Source organism: Phocoena phocoena, chromosome 9, assembly GCF_963924675.1.
Source record: "Phocoena phocoena chromosome 9, mPhoPho1.1, whole genome shotgun sequence".
Taxonomy (NCBI): Eukaryota; Metazoa; Chordata; class Mammalia; order Artiodactyla; family Phocoenidae; genus Phocoena; species Phocoena phocoena.
Genome location: NC_089227.1, coordinates 32,964,714 through 32,984,333, shown reverse-complemented (window position 1 = coordinate 32,984,333; position 19,620 = coordinate 32,964,714). Strand labels below are relative to the sequence as shown.

Genomic DNA, 19,620 nt, shown 5'->3' with positions numbered 1-19,620 from the left:
ATGCATAGGCATTCAGAAAATCTCTTACTTACGTTCTCATACACATACATGTAGTAAAAATCTCCCCTTCTGCTTCTGTTAGCCCTGGCAACACTTTGGATTTACTTCAGTCTAAATGTACAGACTTTGAGAAATACAACATAAGTTTATTTTCTCCCATCTGAATTTTAGTGCCTTTAGGTTAGTTTCTAGCTAACTTGCCTTTTGCAGTATAGTCCAGAAACCATTAGTGCCCAGCAGAGGTTTCTGTTATTCTCCATACTCCCGCGTCAGAACTTTCCTCTCTCTGTTTCTTCCTTCTTTGCTACACATATTAGCAGGAAGCTAAGTAGAGCAGATGGGTAAGAAAGAATCAAAGCATGACAGCCTTCAGTACAGTAATTATAAAAGCCACAGCTTTGAAAACTGCCTGATAAGCAGAGAGCCAAGCAGCTTATGTGTTGTGGCCTAGTCCTCCAAAAATCCAAATGCAGTTCTTGACAGGAAATCATATTGAACTTTGAATATTTAATGTGGTTATTGGCCAAAAGAACAATAGGTGGGTTTTCAGTGAATATTAATAGTAGGTTAACAGCTTGGAATAAAAAAGGATAGAAAGCAAGCTAGGTCTCCACCATCATCTTTGCTCTGGTAGGCCAGGCAGCCGTGGAACTGTGTTCACATAATTAGGAAAACAACCTTAGTTAGCCAAAACAAGGAAAACAGGAAAGTCTTCTTTCAGTGTTCATTGCCATGGCAGCCACCCAGCTTCTGCCAGGCTCCTCCCCAGAGATTATGCAGAGGTTAGGAGGAAAAGATAAGGAGACCAGATAGAGGGATCAACCATTGAAGGGATCTAAAGGAGACAAATCAAGGGGGATTTGCTATCTAGGGTCCTCTGAAGATTCTAAAATGGGAAACAAGTGGTAACAAACCCCAACATGCAGGGAGAGACAGTTCAGGTCAGCTTTCCACTAGAAGGAGCACTGTGTAAGGGAAAACAGTTAACAAGGAGGTTCAAGTTCCAGTCCTACAGTTTCATAGCTCTGTGATTCTGGGCAAATTGCTTATTTCTCTGAGATAAAGAGTCTCCTTATTTATTAAAAAGTGATGTGTGTGCCTTACTCCTAGGTGATCAAATGGTAACATGTATACAAAAACATTCTGTAAAACCCAAAGTACCAAATAAATATAAGTTGTATATTTTCTCTCTCCCTTCCGTTGAGAAAGGGATTTATGGTGAAAAGAAAAGGATCTTTGTACTGTTATATGGATGTTAGGGGAAAAGAGTATGAGTATGGGAATAATTGTAATGGCCACCCCTGTGAGGAAAGATACTCTGTCTTCCAGTCAAAAAAAAGAAACTTACTGAGTGGGGACTTCAGAAGTTGTGGTGTGACCTGCTATGCTAATCTACATCCATAGAAATGTGAGAACTTACTTTCCAACAGAAAGTGTCCCATTAACTTTCAGTTCTATGAGAGGAATAACAATAACTTAAACACTTAATGAGTACTATACTAAACACTTTATATTATTAATGTATTTAATTCTCACAACAACCCCATAAGATGTAGATAGTCTTGTTATCTCCAATTGTCAGTAAGGAAGCAGAAGCACAAAGAACATGCACAGGGTCACAGAACTAGCAAATAAATGGTGGAGTTTGGATGTAGTCCCAGTGATCTGGCTTCAGAATCCAGTCTCTGAACTGCCCAGTATACTTCCTCTTAGAATAAGTCACCAAAGGTATACAAGCTAGATATGGGAGCAGGGTTAAGGGGAGACAAATAGACCTGAACCAGTAACTATGCTGGGTATTTCTATTTGGATCAATTGTATTAAAATTAGGATTGTTCATTTCTATGCTTTTTTACGTTGTTCCCAGCCAAAAGATCCTTTAAAAGTTCTAATTCGGGCTTATCTGGTGGCGTGGTGGTTAAGAATCCGGCTGCCTATGCAGGAGACACGGGTTCGAACCCTGGTCCGGGAAGATCCCACATGCCGCGGAGGAACTAAGCCCGTGTGCCGCAACTACTGAGCCTGTGCTCTAGAGCCTGCGAGCCACGACTAATGAAGCCCGCACGCCTAGAGCCCATGCTCTGCAACAAGAGAAGCCACAGCAATGAGAAGACCGCATACCACAATGAAGAGTAGTAGCCCCTGCTCGCTGCAACTAGAGAAAGCCCACGCGCAGCAGTGAAGACCCAATGCAGCCAAAAATAAATAAATAAAATAAATACATTTATTTAAAAAAAAATTCTAATTCTATTTCAGCAGCAATGATGGGCAAGGGGATTTCCCCACTGCTTGAAAATGCTTGGAAGGATCATTGTAGTAATGGTGCAGTGACAACGGCCCCATGAACCCATGAAGAATCCATAAAACTAGGAAAGAAGAAGCCTAGCACGTGAAAACCCTCTCCAGACCTCTTTCTGCTCAATATTCTCTTTCCTCAACCCCAGCCAACCTGGAGGTTTTTGCTATAAATTCAGTAAAGCAGTATAAACTCAGTGTAAATCCATATAAGGATAAACTATAGATAAGATTTCTTCTTCCGTGGACAATTTAAATTAAGAAAGTTGTAGAAGTTAAATTTTAGGTTTTTGAATTCCTGCTTTACATATTTATGGTTCAAGAATTATTTCAACATGAAAATCATTTCTGAACGGTGGAATGTTTCTTGTAATCTTATTTGGGCGTGAAGGGGCTATATAAGCATTTATGATAGGTTAATACTTTGACAAATGTGTTACTAGTGACTTTAAAACATTCATCATTATAGTAAATCATTCCTCTTTGTATATCCCAAATGGGTGAAATTCCCAAGACCAACATTGGCATGGGAAGTCGGCCTGAACATTTCTCTGGAGTAAGCTCTTGGCTCAGATGCCTCCAGGAGGTTGGACCAATTTGAAGGATCTGGTTTAACTCTCTCATGGAGTTAGAGCACTGGTTATTGTGCAATAAATACTTTCTAAGTGGAAGTGAAATGCAACTTAGTTCACTCTAGCTAATTGGGCCAGACTAGGTTAGGACAGATTCTATAGCAGACCAGCTTTGGCCTCTTTATAAAGAACCCACCTGGGGAAAAAGTATAAAGGAGATTAATGTCCCTGACTCAACCTCCAGATAGTCCCATCACCACAAAGTTAGGTTCCTCAATGTAATCCTCATCAATGTCAACCCCCATCCCACTTAGCCTCCCCTCAACATATACACAATAAAGACAGCATCAGGGCTTTTAGCTGGTACTCTCCCTTCTCTGCTAAAACTTTTCTTCTTGCTCTATTGTGCATCCTTTGGATCATTTACCTCTCACAGAAACAAGTTCTCCCTTCTACCCTTCTCAGTAAATTTCATTTTATGGGAGACCTAACAAAGACATTGGCCTTTGTACATTTATGCCAAATGATGATTTTAATGACACAAATTTTACGACAGGTAGATATTTTGGCACATCTCAAATCAGAGGAAAATGGTATTTTCTTAGTTGTTCTGAGAAGCCTCCATCCCTGTGGGACTAGAATCCAAGTCTCCTGACTCATAATCCAATTCTCTTCCCATCTTACCTGCTGACTCTTGGATCAGACTGAGGCTGGAGTCTGATTCAGCCTGTTTTTTTTTTTCCTTGCATTAAAAAAAAAAAAACCTCTGATGTGTAACCTAAATTCAATAACCACTTCTGATATTTATAGCTGAGTATTAAGTATGTTGAATGGCATTTTGAGCTCTAAATAATTTTACTAAATATTAGTACTAAATCTGCCTTGACATCACAGAACTAGTGGCTACAAAATTTTAGTGTCTCACATCCCAGTAAACTGGTTGTTTGTATATTTTTATACTGTGTTTGACATTTGTAAAGACAACAGGATTCAAGATCTGAGGTCTGTGTCACTGAAGAGATTGCATCAAAATCCAGCGCTTAGTAGGTCCCATCTCTGAAGAAGTTCACAAGGAGACCAGTGTGTTTACCTTGCTGTGATCCAGCAGAGCAAACAAACAACTGGGTTCTGTGATGTCTTTTTACTGCCTAATGTTTAAATATTGCCAGTGAAACGGAATTATACCTTTAGCTCTGCCACTGAGGTGCATTATATTTCATTCTAGTAATATGTTTTCATGGCTAAAATGAAAAAGGAAATGAGAGGAAAATATTTAACCATGGCCACATGATATGCCACATTTCTGTGAACAATCTGTGTGCTTCCAAACATCATTTGCACACTTACATTTTATAACTAACATATTTTAAGACTGAGATCATAATCTATAGCAGACCAAAGATCAAAGCTCTTCTTCCAGCCTGGCTAAGGTATATTTTAGTCAGATATTGTTTTGAGGACCTTAACAAAGTACAATCTCCATGCTTTGCTTTCTTTAAATCATGTAGCACTTCAGACAGATAACCAATCATCTGACATCAGTTATCTGTTCTAACTACATTATATGCAAAAAAAGAAAAAAAAACATTCATATCTACTGTGTAAATTCAGATCTCACTACTGGTGACACATTCTTCCTATTGTTAGTTGAATTCTCTGTTAAATCTCCAAGCAAATGAGCCTTATATCAAGGAGGCTAAGAAGTTTTATATTCATTAGTTAGAGCCTTTGAGCTATCTTTCTAATTGGAAAAGAAATTTTTAAGATTACCTGAGCTCCAAAGGTTATTTTGGTGTACAAGGCAAGGGATGATCACTATGTGGTAGAAAATTACAAAAGAGATATTGTTAGGCCTTCAGCATTGATGGTATTTTCTGGGCCAAAAGATTATATTCCAGTGCCTGATTTTTCCTTCGCTTTCACAGCTCTTGTTTGAAAACAGACCTAATTGAGATTCAAATGCTTTATATTTTGATAGAGTTTTTACTGCAATTGCATATGGAGCTATGACCATTGGAGAAACACTTGTTTTGGCACCTGAATATTCGAGAGCCAAATCTGGGGCTGCACATCTGTTTGCTTTGTTGGAAAAGAAACCAACTATAGACAGCTATAGTCAAGAATGGAAAAAACCCGTAAGCACAACTCTGATTTTAAATATCCACTTATTATTAATTGTCTATACGCATGCTCTCTAAATAGAGACTTAAATGAAGGCATTATCTGATAACTGCAAAAGAGAATGCTATAAAGAATTAAAAGCTTGTATAAATAATTGTTACGGCTACAAAGGGAGAAAGGGGGTCTTAATCAAATTTTCACCTCTGTTACTAAAATGTACAGACTTTATATTTTAAAATATGTGCTTCTAGTTTATTTATTTGCCTGATGCCATGAGAATATTCTGGAACAAATTATTGATTTATATATTTCATTTTACTTAGACTGCAAAAGTTTTAGTCTGGGATAAAGATTTGCATTAGGATTTATTCATTTTTTTCCTCTGATAACAAATGCAAAGTAAATAGTGCCCTGCAACTTCAGATGCCATCTTTCATGGGAAATATATCTGCAAACAAAAGAGAGAAAAAGGGAACTATATTTATTAAATTATTAAATATTAAAACACATGCACATATTTAGTCACAAACTCTAAAAGACTGTGAATATTAAAAGGGAAGCAATAGGAAGATCGTATAATTTCAAAATAAGTCTCTCAATAGTAGTCTTATACATTAAACATATATTCAATTTTTCTAGACATTTTAAATTTAAAAGAATAGCTATTAGGTATATACTTAAAAGAAAATTTTCATTTAAGAGTATTTCCCTCTAGAATTTTAACAGTAGATTTATATGTACGATAGCTTAAAATAGTACATTATCACTAGAACTTCATAATTATTAAAAGGAATGCTGGTTGTTAGAAACAAAAAGACCATGAAATTCTCAAAATAGAATACTCTAAGATACATTATTGTCAAAAGAAGATTTTATACTTGTCTTTTGGAAAGTAAAGTATGTAGGAAACTTTTTTAATCTTAGAATTTAGATATTTAATATTACTACTCATTTCTTTCTAAACATTACAATAGAGGGATTGAGCATCTCATTGATAAATGTCCTCATAGAACTGTATACAAGACATAGAATGTGGAAATGTTCCTTATAAAGACTACAAAATTGTTATTTAATCTTTACTTTATTTAATATATGTATACTTCTAAATATCAGTTCCTATGCTTTAAAAAAGTTAAAGTCTGGTAAAACAAAATTGGCAAATATTGATAGTTATTGAAGCTGGGAGATAGGCATATAGCAGTCCGTTACATATTATTCTCTCTACTTTTATAGAAGTTTGAAATATTCCATAACAAAATGTTTAAAATAGTAGGAATAAATTTTTAAAGGTATTAAGTCTAGAAATTTAGAACATCTCTCTATGCCTTTCCAAAAGGCACCAGAGCATACACAGAAATAATTGCACTCTCATTATTCTGCAGTATCCTGATGTTATTTTAAAAACTTTTTTTTCACAAATAATATTCATGTGTTGTAGTGGGCAAAACAAAAAGCATTGAATAAGCTTAAAATAAGCTACTACTAAACTTAATATTTTGGCATATATCCTTCCAGGAAATATTTTTTTCTAATTCTAGACCTCTTAACCATATGTTAACATTTCTTTCCTTTGACAACAGAATAATTTCATTGTCAAACAGTTTTTGGTACTCCTTCCCTCCACCTACCCCCGCCTCCTACCTATATACTGGGCTTGGAATATGCTGAGCATGACTATTAAACCTGACTACTTAAAATGCAGTTGATTGAGGGCAAACATGAAGTTCAAAAGAACCTAAAATCTTATGAACCAAATACTTAAATGGAAAGTTAATCATCATTTACTGATCATTCTGGAAAGTCTTTTATAAACATCCCTGGTGTACATAAGTATTGGTTTACAAATTACCAACCACTAAAGAGAAAGAAGCATAGAGAGAAAGATAAACTTTTAAGCAAGTGTCACTGCCAAAAAATGATCAATTAACATAAATCTGAATTCAAAATATAATGTATATTAACTGTAAAACATGGTCCAACCTACAAAAATAACATTTATAGGGGCTTCCCTGGTGGCGCAGTGGTTGAGAGTCCACCTGCTGATGCAGGGGACGTGGGTTTGTGCCCCGGTCCGGGAAGATCCCACATGCCGCGGAGTGGCTGGGCCCGTGAGCCATGGCCGCTGAGCCTGCACGTCCGGAGCCTGTGCCTTGCAACGGGAGAGGCCACAACCGTGAGAGGCCCGCGTACCGCAAAAAGAAAAACAACAGAAAAACATATGTACAGTTGATGAGGACCCCAGCTATGCTGAATTAAGCAATAAATGTCTATAAAGCACAAACTACTTTTTTTTTAATGTATTTATTTAGAGCAGCTGGTCAAACAGCTAATTTACAGATTGCACTGTGACTGGGTACTGAAGCCAAAGGAAACTAGTGATTTTAGGAACTTGGTGAAGTCCCGTAGTGAAGACAAGAACTACAGATATAAAAATCTCAACAGAAAAAAAAAAAAAAAAATCTCAACAGAAGTGACAGAAACAAATATGCAGTCAGCAACTCTATAGAAAGGAATACAATGTTTAAAATTAAAATGGTTGGACTTCCCTGGTGGCGCAGTGGTTAAGAATCCGCCTGCCAATGCAGGAGACACGGGTTCGAGCCCTGGTCCAGGAAGATCCCAGATGCTGCGGAGCAACTAAGCCCTTGCGCAGCAACTACTGAGCCTGTGCTCTAGACCCCCGCGAGCCACAACTACTGAGTCCATGTGCCACAACTACTGAAGCCCGCTCACTCTAGGGCCCACAACAAGAAAAGCCACCACAATGAGAAGCCTGCACTCCGCAACGAAGAGCAGCCCCACCTCACCGCAACTAGAGAAAGCCTGTGCACAGCAACAAAGACCCAATGCAGCCAAAAATAAATAAATTTATTTTAAAAATAATAAAATTAAAATGGTTGTGGAAACATGCACAATTTTCAGAAAGCACTCAGCCAATGTGCTATAATTTGTTACAGCCTTTCTAAGTCATCCTCTAAACACTGCCAGCTTTCTTTCACAGGACACATATGAAGGGAATATAGAGTTCCGAGAGTCTCTTTCTTCTATCCATGCCGCCCAGATGTTCTAATCCTTCACAGTTTATCCCTCAGCATTGAGAAAGGGAAGACTGTAGCATTTGTTGGGAGCAGTGGCTGTGGGAAAAGCATTTCTGTCCAACTTCTGCAGAGATTTTATGACCCAGTGAAAGGGCAAGTGGTAAGACTGAATTCAAATACAACTTATCTGGGGGTTAGTGGGGCTATTCTTAAACATTCCCTTGGGCTTAAGCATCCTTGCTGATTTGGGGAGGGCAAACAGTGCAGTAGTTAAAAAAAAAAATCTCTATGCCTTAACTAAGAGGATAAGCAAACCAATAACAGAAATGATGGATAGGACTTTGAGGCTAAGATGAAAGCTCCAAAGATTCTTCAACCATTATAGAGCAGAAATTTTGATCTTTTAAGCCATGGAATTCTCTTAGAATACAGGTGTTGGAAGATGGGTGTAATATCAACATCTGGGCTCTTTTGTCACTCTGTTCTGCCTCCCTGGTTCAGGCTTCCTGCTATTCACTCTGGCCATCTCCACCTCCCAACTCTCAAAACCTTAGACATGATTAGAGCTTCTTTCAATCAGCTCCGTTAAGTTCTGCATCCTGATCTCAAAAAAATGCAACCTCTCCCTCCTTTGAACTCCAAGGACTGTTTTTCTCACCTGGCACTTTTCTTACTTTAACTTGTATTCAGATTTTCAATTATTCTCTCCCCACAACCACCACCAAATTACACACACACAAAGACAATTTCCTGTTCTGCCTTCTCCTACCCCCACAAAAAACCATAAGTCCATAAAAGTCAAAAATTGTCATGTTAGTCATCCTTCTGCTGCAATTTACAGTCTTTTCCCCATCACAGAGTCTCAAAGACTCTTTGAAAAATGGAACAGTCCAAAATGGCTGCCTTGTTACAAGAGAAAACAATGAGTTAACAATGAGTATGAAAATCAGGCGACATTCACCTATTTGCACATAGCATAGCACACTCCCTCCTTTAAACTTTCCAATGAGTTCCCACCACAGTTACAATAAACCAGAGTCCATACCATCAAATCAAGGTCGTTCATGATCTGGCCCCTGCCTCTCTCTCCAAACTCCTCTCCTACCCCTCCTAGCTCATTATGCACTGTGTGTCAGTCTCACTGGCTTCTTTATGTCCTTTAAACACACTGTGGACCTTTGTTCTTGCTATTCCCCTGCTTCGAATGTTCTTACTCTAACTTCTTTGCCAATGTCTTCTCATCATTCATGTCTCAGTCTAAATGCTACTTCCTTAGATAGAATATAATGCATCCCGTCGCCCCCTTCCCAAATCCTCACCACACCCTTAGTCACCCTCTATCCCATTATCTTGTCTTCATGACACTTTCTTTTTTCTGATGTTATTGTTTGTGTGCTTATTGCCTGCCTCTCTCCACCAGAATATAAGCTACAGGAGGGTAAGAGCTTTGTCTTGTTTATTCCTGTTTCCCCAGTGTCTGAAGAGTCCCCATCACATAATAGGTATGCTCATCAAATGTCACTTGAATTTTGTTATACGTCCATGTGAATAAACATGGCTTTGTACAAAATGACTTATTTCTGCATGTGGACTACTGTATCAATCTGCACCTACTCTCTCACCAGGCTTTAATAAAGTGGGGTCCTGTTGCAGTGGAGGTTGGTATTTTTTTATCTGACTTCAATACAGAGCACCAGACGTTATTCTAGACTGTGAGCAGGTCTCTAGAATATATAGCCATTCCTAGAAATGTCAAGTAAGTTTAGGAGTCTGTACTTTAGTCAGTTACATGCTGTCTGCTTCTATACAACATATGATTTATGAACCTTCCTTGGGTAACATTATACTATGAAACAGCTTGAATTCCTAACCTTCTTGTTATGATTTGTATATGTTTGAATACCGTGAACCGGAACATGATACAGTTGTTGGATCTTCACATACCATTTTCCGTTCTGCTTTTGGCAGCTCTTTGATGGTGTGGATGCAAAGGAATTGAACGTACAGTACAGTGGCTCTGTTCCCAAATAGCAATCATTTCTCAAGAGCCTGTGCTATTCAACTGTAGCATTGCTGAGAACATTGCCTATGGTGATAACAGCTGTGTCGTGCCATTGAATGAGATAAAAGAAGTAGCAAATGCAGCGAATATCCACTCTTTTATTGAGAGTCTCCCTGAGGTAAGAAAAAGTCTGAAATCTTGAACTACAAAGCTGTCAAGTAAGCCCAAGTATTTTATTGGGCCTAAGTGGTTATTTTTATGTGCTCCATGGATTATACAATTTAGTTATTTCTAGCAGCTAATATAAAGTTAGATATAAAAAGCAAAATTTGAGATTTTTGTGTGACTATTTTTTCCAAGACCAAACTGTATTAATATTCACTGAATTAATTTTCATATTTTGATTCTATACCTTCTATTCATTTATACTCTGCCATGTCTACACCACCATCATCCGCCTCTGGACAATCTTAGTAGCTTTTTAAGCTATTTTCCTGCTTCCAGTCTTGCCCCTTTCTAATTCTTCCTCACAGCAACTGGAAGGATCTTTTAAAAACATAAAGTAAATCATACCCCTCCCTGCTTAAAACCTCCTAATGGCATCCTTTGCATGAAGAATGAAGTCAAAACTCCTTATGTGGCTGGCAAGGCCTTCGATGATCTGGCCCTGCTTGCCTCTCCAGCGCCTTGCACATCATGTGCTCCCTCTGCTCCAGCAACACTGGCTTCCTTCTGTCTCATCAGTTGGCCAAGTTCTTCCCTACCACAGGACATTTACATTTGCTATTTCTTCAGCTGGGGCCTCCCTTCCTCTGGCTCTTTGAAGAGCCAGCTCCTTAACTTTCAAGATCTTTCAGACGTCACTCTTGCAGAGGCCTTCCTTGGCCACCTTATTTGAAAGAGTCCCCACCAGCCCTTATAGCCTATCACATAGTCTTAAGGGCACTCATCACAGTCTAAAATTACCCTGGTGCTTATTGACTTGTTTAGGGCCTCCTTTTCCCACTCAAGTGTTAAGTAAATGCCTGCCATTTTTGTGACCTTTCTGTATTGGCTGTGATGGCTGACACAAAATCTCAGAAAAGTTAAAAATCTTGGCTAACTGTAGAGAAGCCTTTAGCATAGCAAGCATTGATACAAATCCAGAAGTAGTGCATAGAGACACTGTAACTGCCCCTTAAAATTCTTGCAATATCTGTTTAAACCTACATATACACATAGATAAAATAAAAATACAGATACCTACTTTTGATTGGAAACAACTTTTATAATGTGATTTTCTAGCTCTCTTTAAAAGGAAATGCCAAAGTTTAGTAAGCATTATATCAAACAACTAATCTAGTGCCCTGTTCTTTGGGGGAGGATACTCGTCACCATACTTTCTTTTATACTACTAGATCTTCCCTCACCATCTCCTGTCCACACTAATTGATGCCTCTAACTATAAATGGGCCTTTAATACAATTTCCCTAACTCCAGTAAGGTTCTTCATTACTACCTATAATAGAAGGAGTAACATATTTTTATCAATATTGTGACCCTTTGTCTTTCCCTTTTTTTACTAAGGCATTCATTGCGTTATTGATTCAGGGTCAGATTATTATCCACATACTCCTGATTGATAGGTTTTTTTCTTTAATTTATACATGGTAAAATGCTATCCATTTTATATTTGTACCATTTGACTTTTGTCCTTAAATTGCTTATTATCTTTCATTCTTTTCATTATACTATTTCTCAGATTCACCCAAAACTACATACTGCAGAGATTCAGTGTCCTTTTTACAATAAACTTTGAGAATCAAGATGATGTTATTTCCAAAAGAAAGAATAGCTTGTTTCTCAGTGTTTTTTTTTTGTTTTTTTTGTTTGTTTGGTTTTTTTTTTTGCAGTACGCGGGCCTCTCACTGTTGTGGCCTCTCCCGCTGCGGAGCACAGGCTGCAGACATGCAGGCTCAGCAGCCATGGCTCACGGGCCCAGCCGCTCCGCAGCATGTGGGATCTTCCCCGACCGGGGCAAGAACCCGTGTCCCCTGCACCGGCAGGCGGACTCTCAACCACTGCGCCTCCAGGGAAGCCCGTTTCTCAGTGTTTTAAACTTTAGTTTACCTTCATATCACTGTTACCCCTAAAATATATACAACCATAGAGAAATCTGGTGCCAAAATATCATTCTGGAATAGGACAGTGGAACTACTAGTCTAGCAGCAATGAAAATGACCATTTGGAGTGAAGAGAAGATAGGGAATTTGGGGGATCACTTAGGAGCTATTTCCAGGGTTAAGTTATGAAGACCTGAATTAATAATTATAAAGTGAAGTAAAACAAGGAAAAGGATGTAAAAGATGTCATAAAAGTGGATTGTCAGGACTTAGCTTAAGGTTGTCTGTAGAAAGTGAGCAAGAAAGTACATAATACACTGGGCAGCTTGCTGGAATAAAAACACACAGAGCATATGGTGAGAGTACAGAAGAAGGAATGACAAAGTCTCCTTTTTTTTTTTTTTAACCGTGCAAAAAAACCGTTATTAACATTTTGAACAGGTTCGGCTATTACTAAAACTGGTAACTTCTAATCTTAAATTGGGGCAAATGGCTAGAGTGCAGAGTGATGCCATCATTGGGCATTATGAATGCAAGACTGAATAATTAACAGCCACCCCGCAGACGGAGGACCAGGTGCAGGGTCGACTCTTTCTGGATGCTGTAATCAGAAGGAGTGTGGCCATCTTCCAGCTGTTTGCCTGCAAAGATGAGCCTCTGATGATCAGGGGGGATGCCTTCTTTATCCTCGATCTTGGCCTTCATGTTCTCGATGGTGTCACTGGAGCTCAGAGAAAACCACACAGAGGATGTTGCTTTGAATTGGGTTTTGAAGAATGAGTAGTTCACTAGGCAGAGAGGGGACAACACCATTCTTAGGAGGCAGAATAAGCTCATGAAGAAACACATATATGTGAAAGGGTTTTAGGTATTTTGGGGAAAATAAATTTAAAATTCTGAGCATAAAGCATAAACTTGGGAATTGAGAAGAAGAAGCCAAACAAAATATGCACATGGACTAAATGCGAAGGTTCTGATTTACCAGGCTACGTTTGGAAATGGGAAACCGCTAGACATTTTTAGGCAGAGAACTGACATGATCAAATTTTTAAAGAAAATAATTGCATTTGAAACTCAGCCTTTTGTTTGCTCATGCAAGAGGCTCTGTGGTCTCTGTGGCAATGGCATACACTGCATGAAAGGGGCAAGTCCTGGTACATTACAACAGTCTAGATGAGAGAAATTCAGGTCCACATTTTCCTTCCCCCAGTTCCAATTTCCAAAAGTTCTTAAACTCCATGCCCTCCTCTCCCCTTCACGCACAAAGACCATGTGTTTGATGTCAGTTTGTTGGGTGGCCAAAATGATGTGAGGCTTTATGAAATCTTTATTAGTCCTACTTAGAATGAATTGTCAAATATTTCTACAGAAATATTCATATATTTGATTACTGGTTGCTACCCAGCCCTTTCTGGGGGTGTTAAATAATATATATCACATATTAAATATATAATATATAGTATGTACAATTTACAGTATATTTTCTTCTAAAGTAAAAAAAAAAATAGACTTCTTAAACAAATATAGCCCTGTGGGTTTCAGATAAAGGATTATGGACCTATCTGGCAGATCAAGGCAGGAGGGTGAATAGCAGAGCATCAACTCAGAGCATGCTAAGGGTAACACATCTATGGTATGTGCCATGGAGATAACCTGCAGGCATTTGGAAATATCAGCCTGGAAGACGAGTTGGCATAACACTGACTTGGTCTTGAGGATCCTCGGAGAAACACAGCAGGTGTAGATGTCCCCTAGCGGCCACAATTTCACAGGGTGGCAGCTCTCAGTCAAGCCACATGATGTCTCCCACTGGAACCACCCTGAAACTCCTTTCCAGGGCCTGCAGGGAATCTCCAGAATGCAGTTGGTTTAGGACTAGACTCTTTCTGATGTTCCCTCCAGGATCCAACTGGTATTTAGACCCAGGTTCACATTGAACAGCCATTACCCCTTCAGTGTCTCATAAAACAGGTGATTTTAGGGCACTCACTATCCCAGTGTTTACCAGAAAATTTAGATTTTCAGTTTAAACAGGAAAGAATGAAAGCCTATGGTTCTTCATTAAAAACAAACAAAAACCTTCAGTTTAAGTGTCTGAATATGTTTTGGGGTTGCTATTGAGACGACGTGTATAGTCACATTTATAATCTGTTCTGCTTAATGATGGGCAAAAACATCTGAACTGTATTTTCAACCAATTCATTCTTGAGACTTACATCTCCCTGCAAGCCAGAGAAGGCCAAGAGATGCAAAGTGATTTCTAAGCTAGTATTGTATCTTCTTCAGCTATAATAGAGGAATCCACATACATTTACAATTTAAGCTGGACTGGCAGAAAGAGCTACAAGCCCATTATCATTCCCACCCAATCCTCTCTCAATTTTTGGCTTAAGATTGAATTCTCTTAATGAGATGGGAACTTTGCAGTGTGTGGAAATGAACTACAGAGTTTTACCTGATTATCTGTTGCCCTATGATTCCAATTTTAATAAAATGCATTTTAGGAGGAAGAGACCCAGCGTGCTAGCAATCCCAGATAAAAATCACAGAGGAGCTAGCTAAAGTCTGTTTTCTTCATAGAGCATTCACTTCAGAAAGGATGCTTTTACTGGGCGTTAGTAATTCAGATACCCATTGTTTGATATAAAGTAAGCAACTGAGCATTTTAAGTTGAAAAATGAACTTTGACATGAAGCAGACACATTTGTTATAAAGTTATATCATAGGCTCTCTGGAAACCCACTCTGCTGGAAAGGCACCTCCTGAAGGCAGCCAGGTATGGAGGGAAAGCAATTGAATCAGGCTTTTCCAGGGCACTAACATAAATAGCACATCAGTCATGTGCTGCATCTTCTCTATAATGCTGCTACAGGATCCACCTTTAGAAGGCTGTACACTTGGACTCACTTTCCCAGTGGAGCTCATCCATCCACACATCCTTGTCTGGGTACCAATGGCATGTATTTCTCAGACAACTGGCAAGGGCTACTAGAAAGCAGTATGAAACCTTGGAGGGAAGCAGAGTTAACAGGACAACCTAGAAAGCAAGTGGGAGCCTGCTTGCTAATCCATTGTGATTTAGGATGGCTTCAGGATAAGTGAAAAACTTCCTTTACCCTTCCGTGGAGGGTAATACTGAAAAAGGGGTCATTAGTATGTAGGAGAGTGTAGAAACATTGTGAAGTGCTAAATGTCACTATCATGGCCTGAAAAGGTGAATGGACTGTCTCAAGATGTCAGCCTAACTTACTGCTAGGATGATACCTGCACCTCTGAGAAGGGCATCACGGTATCTGGAGAGATGTGCCCATAGAGGGTTGGTGAAAGTCAAAGTTAAGGAACCCAATGATTTCCTTTAAAACGATACTTTAAATCATTTTGATCTGAAAACAGAAGACAATTTAACTTAATGGGGAAAGATTTGTGCTTACTGGGAACTTTTTTTCCCTAATAATTTTTTTTCTTATGCTTTAATTTGAACAATTCCTTTGTAGAAGCACAATGGCAAAGGTCTACTGTTTGTGATCAGATTAGATATGTAAATGAGATGGTAGTGTTTACTGCTGGTTTAGCATTTATTAGCAACAAAGCCCAAGAATAGATTTTAGTACTTGTTGGGACACAAATTTTAGAGAGTAGCAAAATTTGAAATATTTAGATGGCTCTCGCCTACAGTTGCCATGTTAATTTAAATAACCAAGCCTTGCTTTCTTAATTACACGTTCCTGTAATAGAAATACAACACACAAGTTGGACTGAAAGGAACACAGCTTTCTGGTGGCCAGAAACAAAGACTAGCTATTGCAAGGGCTCTTCTCCAAAAACCAAAAATTTTGTTGTTGGATGAGGCCACTTCAGCCCTTGATAATGAGAGTGAAAAGGTAACATCCTCTTCTTTCATCTCAGGATGTAATATGACGTATGAGAGTGGAGTATTGTGGAAGAAATGAAGCTCAGTTTGGGGAAGAAAGGCCTGGAGAGAATTGTAGTCATAGGGTCACCAGTTGTAATTAAGGTTTTGGCCTTTATAAAAAGGTTAGAGGCTGGTGGGGAGGTGGGAGAGAGTTGGGACACAGGGCATCTCATGTTTTAGAAAGGTTTTCTCATTTGAATTGGTCTCATTATCAAAAGGGACCCAATTCTTGAAATGTTTCTCCACTCAAGGAAAAAGCCCAATGAAAATTACTTTCCTGTTTTATTATTATTTTAATGATGCCAAACAAAATAATAAGGCAATCTACATATATAAAAGAGTGATCTACACTGCAATGTTGGAGCCTGCTACTCTACCTTCTATAGACTATTAGCTCTGTTTGAGAAGGAAACAAGGAGGCAAACAGACATGTAACGATAAACCTACACTGCAAGGTCCTTCAGATGTTTAATTTTACTATGTCCTTGTCCCCTAATAGTTCTTGCATGTAGCATGTTCTTATTTGTTAAATGAATGTTGGTTGAATGAATTATAATCTTTCATATTTATCAAGTGCTTATTATATACTACTATCTCACAACAACTTGATGAATTAGCTTATTTTATGCTCATTTTACAGATCAGCACACTAAGGCTTAGAAAAGTTAAGAAACTTCCCTAAATTTTAATAGATGGTGTCTGACCTAAGATCCCATGTGATTAATCACCACACAATTGCTATTTGTAGATGATTATCATTCTTTATTTCCAAGGAGACAGTGTGTTATGAAAGAAAAAAATGGGACTTTTGGAACCAGACATATTTGGGCTGTAATCCTGGATTCATCAGTTACTAGCAGTGTGGCCTAGGTCCAGGGACCTGGACTTTTCAAATCTTGGTTTACTCATCAGGGAAATGAAAATAATCCTCACAGAGTTACTGAAAGAATTTAAATGAAATATCCATCATTGGAATATTTTATATACTCAGCAAATATTGGTTTTCACCCTCCACTTTCATTTCTTTTTTGTTGTTGTTTGTTTTCTGGCCATGCTTCATGGCATGCAGGATCTTAGTTCCCCAACCAGGGACTGAACCCATGCCCCCTGCAGTGGAAGTGCAGAGTCCTAACCACTGGACTGCCAGGGAATTCCCTCATTTCTTCTTATATAGCATTATAACCTCATTGTAGCTGAGATGCTGCTTTAGCCAGGACAGTTTTACAACTAAATATTAAAAAAAAAAGAAAGAAAAAACCAACACAAACAAATAAAAAAATAAAACTGTGAGAAGAAATGAAGTAAGTAAATTAGACAATTCCACTTGGGTATGGAAATACTACTTTCCGGCTTTGACTTTGGAACCACTTACTTACACACAAATAACCACCTAATTTTTATTCATTGTCACGAAAGCTCTTCAAATTAAAAGTATTACTTAATGTGTCTATAATTACTTTTTCTAGATTTCTATTGAGTAGGGTATTTCACAAAGTAGGGTAGTTTCCTTGGAGATAAGCAAATACACAATGAATGTTATTAGATTACCTAAATTAATTTGACTTGCGCAAGTTTATTAGCATTTAACCCAAGGTAGCAATCACAGGTCCTTCTCTCTTCCAGGTGGTTCAGCATGCCCTTGATAAGGCCAGTAAGGGGAGGACATGCCTAGTTGTGGCTCACAGACTCTCCACGATACAGAATGCAGATCTGATAGTGGTTCTGCACAGTGGAAAAATAAAGGAACAAGGAACTCATCAAGAGCTCCTGAGAAATCGAGACATATATTTTAAATTAGTAAATGCACAGTCAGTGCAGTGATGCTGTTGGAGTTAACACATATTTTGATCTTTGTGTAATGCAAAGAATAATTAGTAGGAATTAGGAATTACTTAATAATTATTTGGCATGCTTTGATCTCCTTTACTGCATGTATCAATAGAATCATGCTATTCAAGTACAGACATGTTCTGTTTACACACCATCTTCCCTTCAGATTTTTTTTTTTTTTTTTTTTTGCGGTACGCGGGCCTCTCAATGTTGTGGCCTCTCCTGCTGCAGAGCACAGTCTCCGGACGCACAGGCCCCGCGGCCATGGCTCATGGACCCAGCCGCTCCGCGGCATGTGGGATCCTCCCGGACCGGGGCACGAACCGGTGTCCCGTGCCTCGGCAGGCGGACTCGCAACAACTGCGCCACCAGGGAAGCCCCCCTTCAGATTTTTAAAAGGAAACAAAAATTACTAAATTCATTTAAGTGAGATAATCCCTGTATCCCTCACTTTATAAAAAGCACATTTGCTTATAAAGCAATTTGCTGCAAAGTGAATATTTTCCTTTCAACTTCCACTATGAAATTGGGAATATATTCCCAGAGGGAAAAATTACCCAGTTAACTAAATTAAAAGATTTTAGCAAAGAGAGAGTAAGATGTAGTTGGGCCTGTGGCATTGCAGGGAGAATGATTTTAATTTGGAACTTCCCAAATTTTGTAGCAAATTAGAGTACTTTGAGGTAGTCCTTCACTCCAGACCATAGGACGTTCTCTCATAATATCTCTCAATGCTTCTTTCAGTGAATATCCACTGTTTCCCAAGATTCCATTATATTCCTTTGTCAGGGGGATAGGGAGGATTACAGTGTAAAATTTCTGGCAGAATTAAGTAGTTATCTTCCACTTCAGTAAGTGAAATGCCTTACATGATCCATTCTGAAGATTCCATTATTCCAAGCTTTCTGTTAGGCAGAATAAGTCACAAGCTTACCCGTGTATGAACACTTAGTTACTTAAAATAAGAGCTACCTTTATTACGGGTGAAAATTTTTAAATGCCTTTCTCTATCATTATTCAATCAAGTAATTTGTTTAAACTTTATATGTACTTTATTCTATGTAATATATGTATAATTTTAAAATTCTGTGTAAATAACAATATTGGTAAACTGAATCATGTTTTCCATTTACTTAAATATGTCATTTCATCTAATGATTTATCTCCATCCTTAATTGTATTTTCTTCCATTTACAGTGATACTTACAGCCAGCCTCTCTAAAGCACCCTCTGCCAGTAATCTGAAATCTTGTGAAAAAAATTAAAACCATTTGTGTCTTATGCCACTTTTTATAAAATGCAAAATAAAAATAGGCTTAGGGGATTGAGAACCAGATTATTGTTTAAAAGCATTGGCACTGAAAGCCTGTGGCCCCTTTGCTATGTGTGGATATAGAGCCCTTGGTGTTTTCTCTTTCCAGAGTAGGGTGGGAAGGAGGGAAAGGGCAATATGATACGGATATGCTTAATTCCTCAGAGGAGGAGCAGCCCAGGCCCAAGTCTGTAATGCCTCCTAGATTAGCAAATACCTGTAATGCCTACTTTCCCCTTGAGCCTATCCATGGCAATCCTACTGTCATACCTACAGATGTCAGAGAAACACTTTCCTTTCTAATTAATAGACCTGTCTAATTTTTTATTTGCATTTTTATTTCAAAAGATTTTAAAGGATGCTCCACATCAGCATTCTCTTAAAGTCACTGCCTTCATGGGAACAAGCAACCATGCTGAGAATTAGGGTCCCAGA

The 19,620-nt window shown here is 38.4% G+C and overlaps 1 protein-coding gene across 1 annotated transcript in view; it reads left to right on the top strand.

The window, feature by feature from the left end:
* ABCB5 (ATP binding cassette subfamily B member 5) overlaps window positions 1-17,864 on the top strand; it is a 108,222-nt gene extending 90,358 nt beyond the window's left edge. Inside the window, 7 exon segments of the mRNA XM_065883968.1 lie at window positions 4,846-5,002; window positions 7,990-8,020; window positions 8,023-8,186; window positions 9,995-10,030; window positions 10,033-10,206; window positions 15,865-16,011; window positions 17,667-17,864. Coding sequence (XP_065740040.1) covers window positions 4,846-5,002; window positions 7,990-8,020; window positions 8,023-8,186; window positions 9,995-10,030; window positions 10,033-10,206; window positions 15,865-16,011; window positions 17,667-17,864 — 907 coding nt within the window.
* Window positions 17,865-19,620: the final 1,756 nt, after the last annotated feature.